Here is a 9,989-nt window from a genome sequence, read left to right as displayed (position 1 = left end):
GTATCAGAACTGAGTCTTAGAGCAGTAGGTAGAATTAGCATTCCAGGCAGCGGGCCCAGAGTGTGCAAAGGCGTGGACGATGAGAGAGCCCAACATTGTGGTCAGTTTGCTGGCAGGGCCAGATGTTTGAATGCCCAGGAGTGTGGCTGTTGATTTGTGTTTTAGATCAACCAGTCTGACAGCAGAATGGAGATCAGAATGTAGGGGCATAGAAAGAAAGTAGAGAGAGCAGCGAGAGAGCAGTAAGGAAGCTACCGCAGTGACAGACACCAGAAAATACGAGGCCCTGAATATGGTGAAGAATGGCGAGAAGTGGACATGTTCAATTGGTGTTTAAAAATGGTGACAGAAGCCCGGGTGACTGGTAGAGCTGGATGACTGAGATGGTCCACACAGGAGGAGGAACAGGTGAGGCTGGCAAGAGGGCACACGTTCTGCTTTGGTCCTGCGAGGCAAAGTGGCACCCGAAAGAAGCCATGTTTGTTCATTTCTACTTGAACCCCTGACTCTGTGACAATGTGCACCTCTCCAGAAAGCTTTGAAGACAAAGCAGAATCAAGCACACGGCCCCCATCTCTCTTGCCTGAGTCACTGCATTCCTTAATAGGTAAATGCACATAAGATAACCTCCGACGGGGTCAGCGACAATGCTTCTGTAATCTATAACCAGATGTACGCTTACACCCAAACTGTGACGTAATTCTGCTTTAATGCGGCTTCTGAGCAAGTGTGACGAGTTTGCACACACGACCCCACCGCTGTATGTAAGCAGTGGGCTGCAATCCTGTGCCGAAGTGCTCCGACAGAACCTCTCTGAAGGACCGCTCCCAGCCTGTGGCCTTGGTCTATACCTCCATGAGACTTCTAAATAAAACTAGCTCTAATTCTTTTAAAGCTTTTCTTTAGTTAACAGTCTTAATTGAGTCTGCAGAGCCTGTGGGACACGCGAGTAGGAACAGGGTCCAGGAGGCAGTCGGATAGCTGGAAAGCTAAACAGAGAGATCTGTGCCAAATAACTTGATTTGGGGAGTGATTGAAATTAAAGGAGTAGCTGAGACCACCAGGGGAACAATATTTGAAAGTTGGAGAGGAGAAAGTGCATTAAAAAATGAGGAAGAGACCCAGAACCGTGTGGTCACAAAGTCCTAGGGCTGTTCTTGGAGAGGAAGACCCAACATAAAAAAGCCGTCAGTGTTCCCTGCATTCTATATGCTTAACATAACCTTGATAAAAACAGCAATGGGATTTGTTCCAAGGGCAAGAGTCTTCGGTCATGTTTTCATAGGGCCTGGAATAACGTAAGAACCTGATAAATATCTCTTCACTGCCTGTAGCTATATTCTCCCAGTGGAATAATATGCAACTTTAATGAAGAATAGGACAGATCTACAAGTGCTGATATAGAAAGATTTTGAAGATATATTAAATGATATATATTGAATGAATAATAAAACACTAATTTAAATATATGTTTGAGAATTGGGCATTTGGTGCACAGTGAGAGTATCGCTGGTGACCTTGCAGGGAGGTTGCTGCGGGTGTGGGGGTGGTGAGGACGGGCAGGGAAGGTCACATCCAGCCTGTGCCCCTTCCCCGACTGGCTTGTTGGAAGAAATAAAGAGGAGACACGAGCTTGCTTTCTGTATAATTAAGTTTCAGTCCTGAGAGGACAGGCAGCGTTTCAAACCACGGTGGCCAATTTCTGACTTTGGTTTTTCCAGGGGCTCTTTTTCTTTATTAAGTCTGTCTCACTTGCAAATCCCCTGTTGTGGGTTCCTGCGTACACAGCTGCTCTGAGATTTATTCTATTTCAATTTTTTGACTAGGTAATACATTCCTATTACTCAAAAAGTTAAAATCAGTGAAAAAGATATAAATTGAGGTCTTACCTCCAACCACTCTGTTCTACCATTTCCCCCTCTTCCCCTTACAGCTACCAATTTATTACCTTCTTATGTTTCCTTTTGGTGATTCCTTAGGCAAATGCAAACATGCACATATATGCTTGCTTGGATAAGACATATATTCTTATTTTTCTTTCTTTTTACACAGCTTGGATCACTGCTTTGTACCTTCCTATTATAAATCAGCACACGGAGAGCTTCCTCTATTTTTTTTTTTTTTTTTTACAGATGTACAACTGTCCTTTGGGTTAGTTTAGTCTGCTCTGAGTTCACTCCCTTGACCTTGCTGGGGAGTCTCCGGGCCTGAACCAGGGTTTCTTCTTTGCTCTGCTATTTTTAGTGTTATTCTAGGTCATCAACTTCCTAGCAACCAACTGCATTTCGGTTAATGAGAGATAACTGAAGACTTCCTCTCTCCCTCTCCTCACCTTCTCATCTGCTGGGCACCATGGCCCCAGTCTTCCTGGATGGATGCCCCGTGGGGCAGCAGCTCACACCTGTTCATTCCGGTGATTAAAAACAGAGCAGAGGCACCTCCATGTGAGTCTCTCGTCACTGGTAACTTTCATCTTCTTGGGAACAGGTGTGCTGGGGTGGAACCTCAGGTAAGAATACTTAGAGTTTAATTGTAAACAACTGTTGACAGAGGTGCGTATTGGCTGAACAGGTATGAAGTTAGGTATTTTCTTCCTTTTTTTAATTTATTTTTTAGTTCTGTGTTTTAATATGACACTGTACTTATCTGTCTTATGAATGTGCTGAAACCGCTGCATCTTAGGGCAGTAGGGACAGGAAGGAGAAAAAGCTCATCTGCAAAGCTCTTGTTTGCAGCTTGCCCTAGGATGGGCAGAACGGTCTCTTTAAAGAAGGAGCATTATGGTTTAACCATCACCACTTGTGTAGCAAGCCGACCGGGGTATTGTAATATTCTGTTTTAATGAAAATGTTGATGTTTCCCCTTCTGTTTATGTTGAGTAAGTGTCTTCTCCCTGGGTTTGGTGGCCTGCTTCCGGAGTGGTCAGTTCTGCTGCCAACATGCCCACCCAACTGGAGATGGCCATGGACACCATGATTAGAATCTTCCACCGGTACTCTTGCAAGGAAGGGGACAGATTCAAGCTCAGCAAGGGGGACCTGAAAATGCTCCTACAGCGAGAGCTCACAGAATTCCTCTCGGTGAGTCGCCGTTTTTCTGTCTCATTCGGTGGAGGGCGGATGAGGTATGGCTTCAGGGACAGCCTTTATGTCCATACTCTCCTAGGATTCCGTCACCAACATGGTATAATTTGTACACAGATTCAAAATGTGGGGGAAGCAAACACCAGAGACCTTTGTTTTCTATGTAGATAGGCATATGCCCTTTTCTATACTGTCTGGGGTTGGAGTTTCCAAGTGTTGAAAATTATATCTGACGCTTTCAGCAATTTTTCAACATTCTGGTGCAGCAATCAAAGAGCTCGTTATACCCAGAGCTATAGTCATAACTAGCTATAACTAGTTATACCTGGAGCTGTGTCCTGCTGTCTGTGAATTAATGTTATATATTGGGTCAGAGATGAAGCCTGGGGCACTTCACGCTGTGGTGGCGAATTTTCTAGTGAATAACAAATGCTTGGCTTTGTCAGGCAAGCACGAGCTGATTGGAATTGACGGAATACATGTGTTTGGCCAGGGACCGGTGGGGTAGCAAACAGATTCACATCTCAAAATAGCCAGAAGTTTAGAAATCTATATATGAAGGCTTGCAGTGAAGCGCTGGGGCCCCCTCGGAGGAAAACACTTCTCTCTGATGTTTGTGGAGTTGCTTTAAATTTATTTTTAGCACAATGTACTACCCCTGCGTATTATTCTGTCCAAATCCTGCATTAAGACTACGAGTTGCAATTACAATACTCCTTTCTCCCCACCCTCTGTGGGAAAAGCTTACAGCAAATTTTTTTTTAAAACACAGTCATTCTTAACAATACCGTTTTAGTGATTTTAGGAGTTTCCAGAAATTTATTTTTTTTTCCCTCTCAAATTCAGTTTGGCTACTGTATTGTGTAACATTTAGAATAAAAAGCTCAATGGGTCAAACTTGGCACCTTCATTCATTCAAGTGAAATTTGTAATTGTTTTGATCAAGTTGATTTTAATCAGTTAAGTTTCCGACCATTTAATGGTTGGCAGCAAATGAGAGGACAGTGGGGAATTCCTGGAGGAAGTGAATGGCTCTTGGAAACATTTCTCAGCAAGCATTAACCGTGGTAGGAGAGGTGGGAGTTCCACGGGCCCACCCTCGGGGAGCCTGATATTCTTTCTGGGCTCCCTGCTTTGCTTTCCACCCATAAAATACAGCCATCCTTCCAAGGTCTACCCTTTGTTGGGTGCCTCTTTTGCATGTCAGGCACTGGGCTAAGTAGGGCTGCCAGATAAAATATTCTATGCATACAATACTTGGGACATGCTAAAAAGTTATTTGTTGTGTAGCAATATTCAAATTTAGCTGGGTGTCCTGTATTTTTATTTGCTAAATCTAGGAACCTTGGTGTTAAGCACACTCGAAAGTGTGTTGACGTATCCCCCAAAATGTATGGGTAAATGTTATCCTCCTCATTTTATAAATTAAAAAATGTAAAAATCTTAAGTGATCTGCTCAAAGTCCCATTGTTGGGCAAATGGTAGAGCCACTCACTATCCCTCTTTGGCTTCAAAGCCAAAGTCACCTGGCTGCCTCCGAGTGTCCTGGCCCTCCACCTGGGATGTCTTGTAAGCTCAGATTCAGTTGCTGTAGCTCACTTTGATTAGCTTCTATTTGCTTTTCTCAGTCTTTAGGTCTGAGCCAGGATTGTATGGGCATTGGGCAGGGGGCTAGACTCGTTTAGAATTTGTGCCTCATTCAAATCTTCCTGCAAATAGGCTCTTGGAAATTGTCTTTAGATGCTAAAAATGGAAATTAAGGCTTTAGTGTAAATAAAAAGAAAATGTGATTTCAATGGTCATCATGAACCTCAAAGCCTGAGAGTTAGAAATCTCCTCTTTCCTTTTAGTGCCAAAAGGATCCCCAGTTGGTTGATAAGATAATGCAGGACCTGGACGCCAATAAGGACAACGAAGTGGATTTTAATGAATTCGTGGTCATGGTGGCGGCTCTGACAGTGGCTTGTAATGATTACTTTGTAGAACAACTGAAGAAGAAAGGAAAGTAAAGATAGGTAGTAAGCTAATCTAAAGGCAGAAATATATCCAAAGTTATTTACTTATTTTTCATCTATACCTTTCAGATCTATAGACACAGTAATGTCATTTACAGATATAATATATAGTACATATAATTAATTACTAGTATTACTAAATTATGTGTACCTTAATATATTGACTTTATATAATTATTCCAAATCTTATATTCCCTACTTGAAATTTGCCTATATTATTAAAGATGTTATATGCATTTTTTTGGTCTGTCAAAAAGGGAGCATCGCAAAAATTTAGCTACTTTCAAATGAGACTAGAACTTAGCAAATTTCTAAGACATCCTTAAATTGCATCTGAACATCTCGCTCTATTAATTAACTGGCTCTCCCCATACTCTTGTGCCTTTACTTCCAATGGAGGAAGCTGTGAGGGACTGTAAGCAGAAGGCTGATAAATAGAAGTGACGGCTTTTTGAGTGATTTAGGAATCGGGTAGATTCAGGGCTAGGTGCTCAAGCCAAGAGAGCCGAAGCCAGCAACCGTTGGGGGTTGGTGTATAAATACCCTTCCTTGGCCGGGTGTGGTGGCTCACGCCTGTAATCCCAGCACTCTGGGAGGCCGAGACAGGAGGATCGCTTGAGCTCAGGAGTTCGAGATCAGCTCTGAGCAAGAGCGAGACCCCGTCTCTACTAAAAATAGAAAAAATGAGCAAGTCAACTAAAAATAGAAATAAAAAAATTAACCAGGTGTGGTGGCTCGCACCTGTAGTCCCAGCTACACGGGAGGCTGAGGCAGGAGAATCGCTTGAGCCCAGGAGTTTGAGGTTGCTGTGAGCTAGGCTGACGCCACAGCACTCACTCTAGTCCGGGCAACAAAAGTGAGACTCTGTCTCAAAAATAAATAAATAAATAAATACCCTTCCTTGCCCCTTGGGTTGGATAATTCCGAGGCAAGTGTTTTCCACAATTTCCCAGTGCTCCCCCATGAGGTTCAGCATTGGTGGGCCCTGGGGAGGCTGCCTTCCCTTCTCTTCCTTGTCTCCCTGCACTACCCCGCCCCCTGCTGTGTTTCTGCACCTCTCAAATAAATGACTTGCATGTGAGTCCTCGTCTCAGGGTCTGTTTCTGGAGGGACCCAAACGATGACAGATCCTTTGGAGAATGTTAAGAAAGGGAGTGTTATGACTCTAGTTATACTTTTAAATGATTACCTTAGCTACTCTGTAAAGAAAGGACTATGGAGAGGCCAGTCGTGCAGGACAGAGACCAGTTAGGAGGCTGTTGTGGTGGTTTGGGTAAGAGATGATTGTGTCTCTGACTGGGATTTCAGCGGTGGAGATCAAGAGAAGCAGTTGAATTTATTAAGTATTTTGGAGGTGGGGCTGATAGGACTTACTGATGAATTCATAGTGAAGTGTGAGGAAAAGAGAACAGTCCACAATGACAGAGCAGCCACTGCTGTTTATCTATCTGATATCCCTTCTACTTTTCTTCCATATATAAGTACCCTGATTTGTGCAGGGTGGCAAGGTGCCTCAGCTGAAAAACTATACTTCCCAGCCTCTCTGACAGCTGGGGTAGGGCTTGTAACAGAGTTCTGGGCAATGAGAGATAAGCACAAGTCTACTAGGAATTTCTGGGAATGTTTTGATATTTCCATAGAGGCCCTATGCCTTCCACCTTGTTAATTCCTTCCTTTTCTTTCCACTGGAATGTGCATGTGAGGTCGGAGGTGGGGCTGCCATCTTGCAACCGTGAGGATAGTGGAAAAAAGAAAGAAGGAATCTGGGACATTGTTGTCACTGAGGAGCCACCGCACAGCCCTGGTTGCCAGCCTCTGGTCCTTCCATTATGTGGGAGGAAAAAAAGGCAACTCTGAAGTTAAGTTGGATTCCATTACATGCAGCCAAACACATCTCTAATGTTTAGACTTTTGGTCAAATGATGCAATTTACTAAATGGGAAAGACTGAGGGAGGAACACTGATGTGAGGGCACTGGTGGGAAATCAACAGCTCTGTCTGAGATGGCTATTGGACCTCCAGGCAGAGACATCAGATGGAAAGTTGGATGTATGATCTAGGCTAGAGCTCAGGGTAGAGGGGACTGGAGACACAGAGTTGGGAGTCACTAACATCTACATGGTCCTAAGCCACAGGACTAGAGGAGATGACTTAGCTAGGGAAGAAGAAAGGTCCAACAGTTAGCTCTCAGGAAAAGGAGGCACCAGCAATGATACAACAAAGGCATGGCCAGGGAGATGGAAGGAAAACCAGGAGGATATGGTGCTTCAGAAGTATCTGGAGAAGAAAGTATTTGGAGAAGGAAAGAGAGCGAAATGCATCGAGAGGAGGAGTAAGATGAGAACGGAGACCTGACCACTAGATTTAACAAGGTAGATTTGGCAAGGTAGGTATCAGTGACACTGACAAGAGAGCCGATCCCCCTGTCTGGTAGGGAGGGGGTGCTCAATAAATCTTTGTTTGAGGATCAAATGAAAGAACTTTCCAATTGTTGACTTTTTAGCACAAAGACCTGTCATTTTTTTCCTTAAATAGAACAGTATTTTTTGTCTCCCTCAAACCAGCACTGAGCAAATAGGACAGGGAGAATTTAGAAGGCAGAGCATTCAAGAGAAGAAATGTATACTATTGGCATTTACTTACTCCTGTCTTTCAAAAGGTTAGAAGAAAAAAATAACAAGAAAGAAATTGAACATACATTTTAGATGTGTTCAGGTTCTTTTCATGCAAGAGAGGGTTTGAGCATTTCTCGGGGGTCTTTAAACTTTTCATTTTAATTTGCTCCAAAGTTTACATATTCTGAAATGGATCACCAAAATGTGAAAAGTAAATCCAAAATTTTCCTCACGTTCTATTCTAGGAAGGACATTCTCAACACAGAGGAATAAATGGAAAAACAACGTTCATTTCATGGTGTTTCTAAAAATCGATCAAAAGTGGGGAAAAGCAATTTACGTTTCAAATTAAATTTCAAATGAATAAGAATTACATGATGTACCAAAAGTTCTTTTCTAGTAAAGGAGAGGCTTTTTCTTTTTTTATGTTAGGTATACACAATGATTTCGTAGGAGGCAAAATTGATTATTTCTTATACCCAGGGGCACTGGCCTTTGCATTTTCTGGAGTTTAAATAAAGTTGAAGTTTAAACAACATTCAAGGGCCATCTCTGAATGAACACATTCTAATGTTTAACATTTTCCTACTGTGGTTATTAGACGGCACAGCTTATGGGAAACAATAGCCCAGCTCTGCTTGGAACCCTGGGTTTGAGATGTGGCTGACAATGCCAACATCTAGAAAGCTCAAACAAAACAACACCTTAAAATTTAATTTTGAAAACACATATTTTTCTCCCTCCACCATCCCAAGGATAGTGGGGACAAGAGAGGCTTTCCAGAGACAGAGCTCTGAGTCCAGTCTTTCATGAGGCGAAGAAATGGATGAAGGTGATTAGAGGGAGAATATGGCAAAGCCGGGCAGGTGTGAAATGCCAGAATGTTCTGTTTGGGGCACCCTGGGGTGTTGGGTGTGGGAGGGCAGGAGATGGGGCTGGAGAGGAGAACAGGACTTAGAAACGGCCTTGGATGCTAATGTGCAAAATTTGAAATTCATCCTGAATATTATGGGAAACCATTGTAAGACTTTAGTCTGTCCTTTTTACTTAAATCAGTTTTGTTTATGTAAATATCCTTTAAAAATTTTAAACTTTTAAAGCAGTGGTTTTGAACCCTTACTTTACATCACAATTACCTGTGGTATTTTTTAAAATGTAGCAGAATAAACCCTACCCCAGGAAGATTCTGATTCAGTTAGTCTAGGGATGGGACCCAGGCATCAGCATTTTTTAAAGAGCATCAGGTGATTCTAAATTCAACCAGGGTTGAAAATCGTTGCTTTTATGGTGAATTGCTGCGATCAAATAATCAGATCAACATCTGACTGAGAACTGTCTGGGACGGCAGCTGCTCCGACTCTAATGTGCGTATGAATCACGCGGGGAACTGATTGGCTGGGGTGGAGCTGAGATGCTGCGCTTGTAACAAATGCCCAGGTGATGCTGATGATGCTAATAGACACGGTCTAGACTCTAGGACGAAGAAGAGAGGGTTTGAAAGGAAGTATGGAGGAAAAGTTTGGGAACACAGACATCTGCAGAATAGTTCTTGCTGGAGCATACTTCCTTTGGAAGAAGTAAGACAACACAGGCCCAGAGAGGGCAGCGGGGAGGGGAGAGAGGTGAAAGAGATCAGGGACAAACGTTCCCAAGGACACTGGGAGGCGGCAGGGGGACACAAGGGATGTCACCAGACTTCCTCAGGGTAAAGGTTTGGGGCAAGTTATTTAACTTCTTTAAGCCTCATTTTTTTTGGGGGGGATGTCTCTACTACAGTGGCCTCACATGTTTCAGAATCAACTAGGAGTACTTTTTGAACATTGTAATTCCCAGGCCCCAACCTTGTCCAAAGAACCAACATGAGGAGGAGGAAGGGTAAGAATCAGAATTGATAGCATGCATGCTGGGTGATTATTATGCACCCTTAAGTTGGAGAACTAGAACTTTGATGGTTAAAACAAGATAGCAAGTGCTTGGATAGTAAGTGCTCAGTAAGTAGTAGCCATGGTGATGATGATGGTGGTAATGGTGATAGGGCAAACATCTCTGGTCCAGCCAGATTCTGCAGAACAGGGGTTTTATCATCCTAATCTTTCAAGTTGGTCCCTACTGAAGATGTCTGCCAGCTGCTTGCCACAGGGTAAGTGGGGCACTCCCACACGGCTGTTTGTCCCTGGACCTCTCCTGCTTTCTCAAAGGGTTCCTTTTCAGGAGATGGAACACTATGCAGTCATTAAACAACATGTTTTCAAAGAACAGTTACTATGATGAAACGT

The 9,989-nt window shown here is 43.2% G+C and overlaps 1 protein-coding gene across 1 annotated transcript; it reads left to right on the top strand.

The window, feature by feature from the left end:
- The first annotated feature begins 2,889 nt into the window (after positions 1–2,889).
- Positions 2,890–5,461, top strand: S100Z (S100 calcium binding protein Z). The gene is made up of 2 exons (XM_012664564.1): positions 2,890–3,080; positions 4,934–5,461. Exons 1-2 carry the CDS (start codon positions 2,940–2,942, stop codon positions 5,090–5,092), a joined length of 300 nt encoding a protein of 99 aa, XP_012520018.1. The 5' UTR covers positions 2,890–2,939; the 3' UTR covers positions 5,093–5,461.
- The last annotated feature ends 4,528 nt before the right edge of the window (positions 5,462–9,989 follow it).

Source organism: Propithecus coquereli, unplaced genomic scaffold (assembly GCF_000956105.1).
Source record: "Propithecus coquereli isolate 6110/MARCELLA unplaced genomic scaffold, Pcoq_1.0 Scaffold9, whole genome shotgun sequence".
In the NCBI taxonomy this organism is placed as follows: Eukaryota; Metazoa; Chordata; class Mammalia; order Primates; family Indriidae; genus Propithecus; species Propithecus coquereli.
This window is presented reverse-complemented; position numbering and strand designations above follow the sequence as displayed.

Coding starts and splice junctions, on each gene's coding strand:
- S100Z (XM_012664564.1), top strand. CDS start 2,940: ATGCCCACCCAACTGGAGATGGCCATGGACACCATGATTAGAATCTTC. Junction 3,081..4,933: donor AGCTCACAGAATTCCTCTCG/GTGAGTCGCCGT, acceptor CTTTCCTTTTAG/TGCCAAAAGGATCCCCAGTT.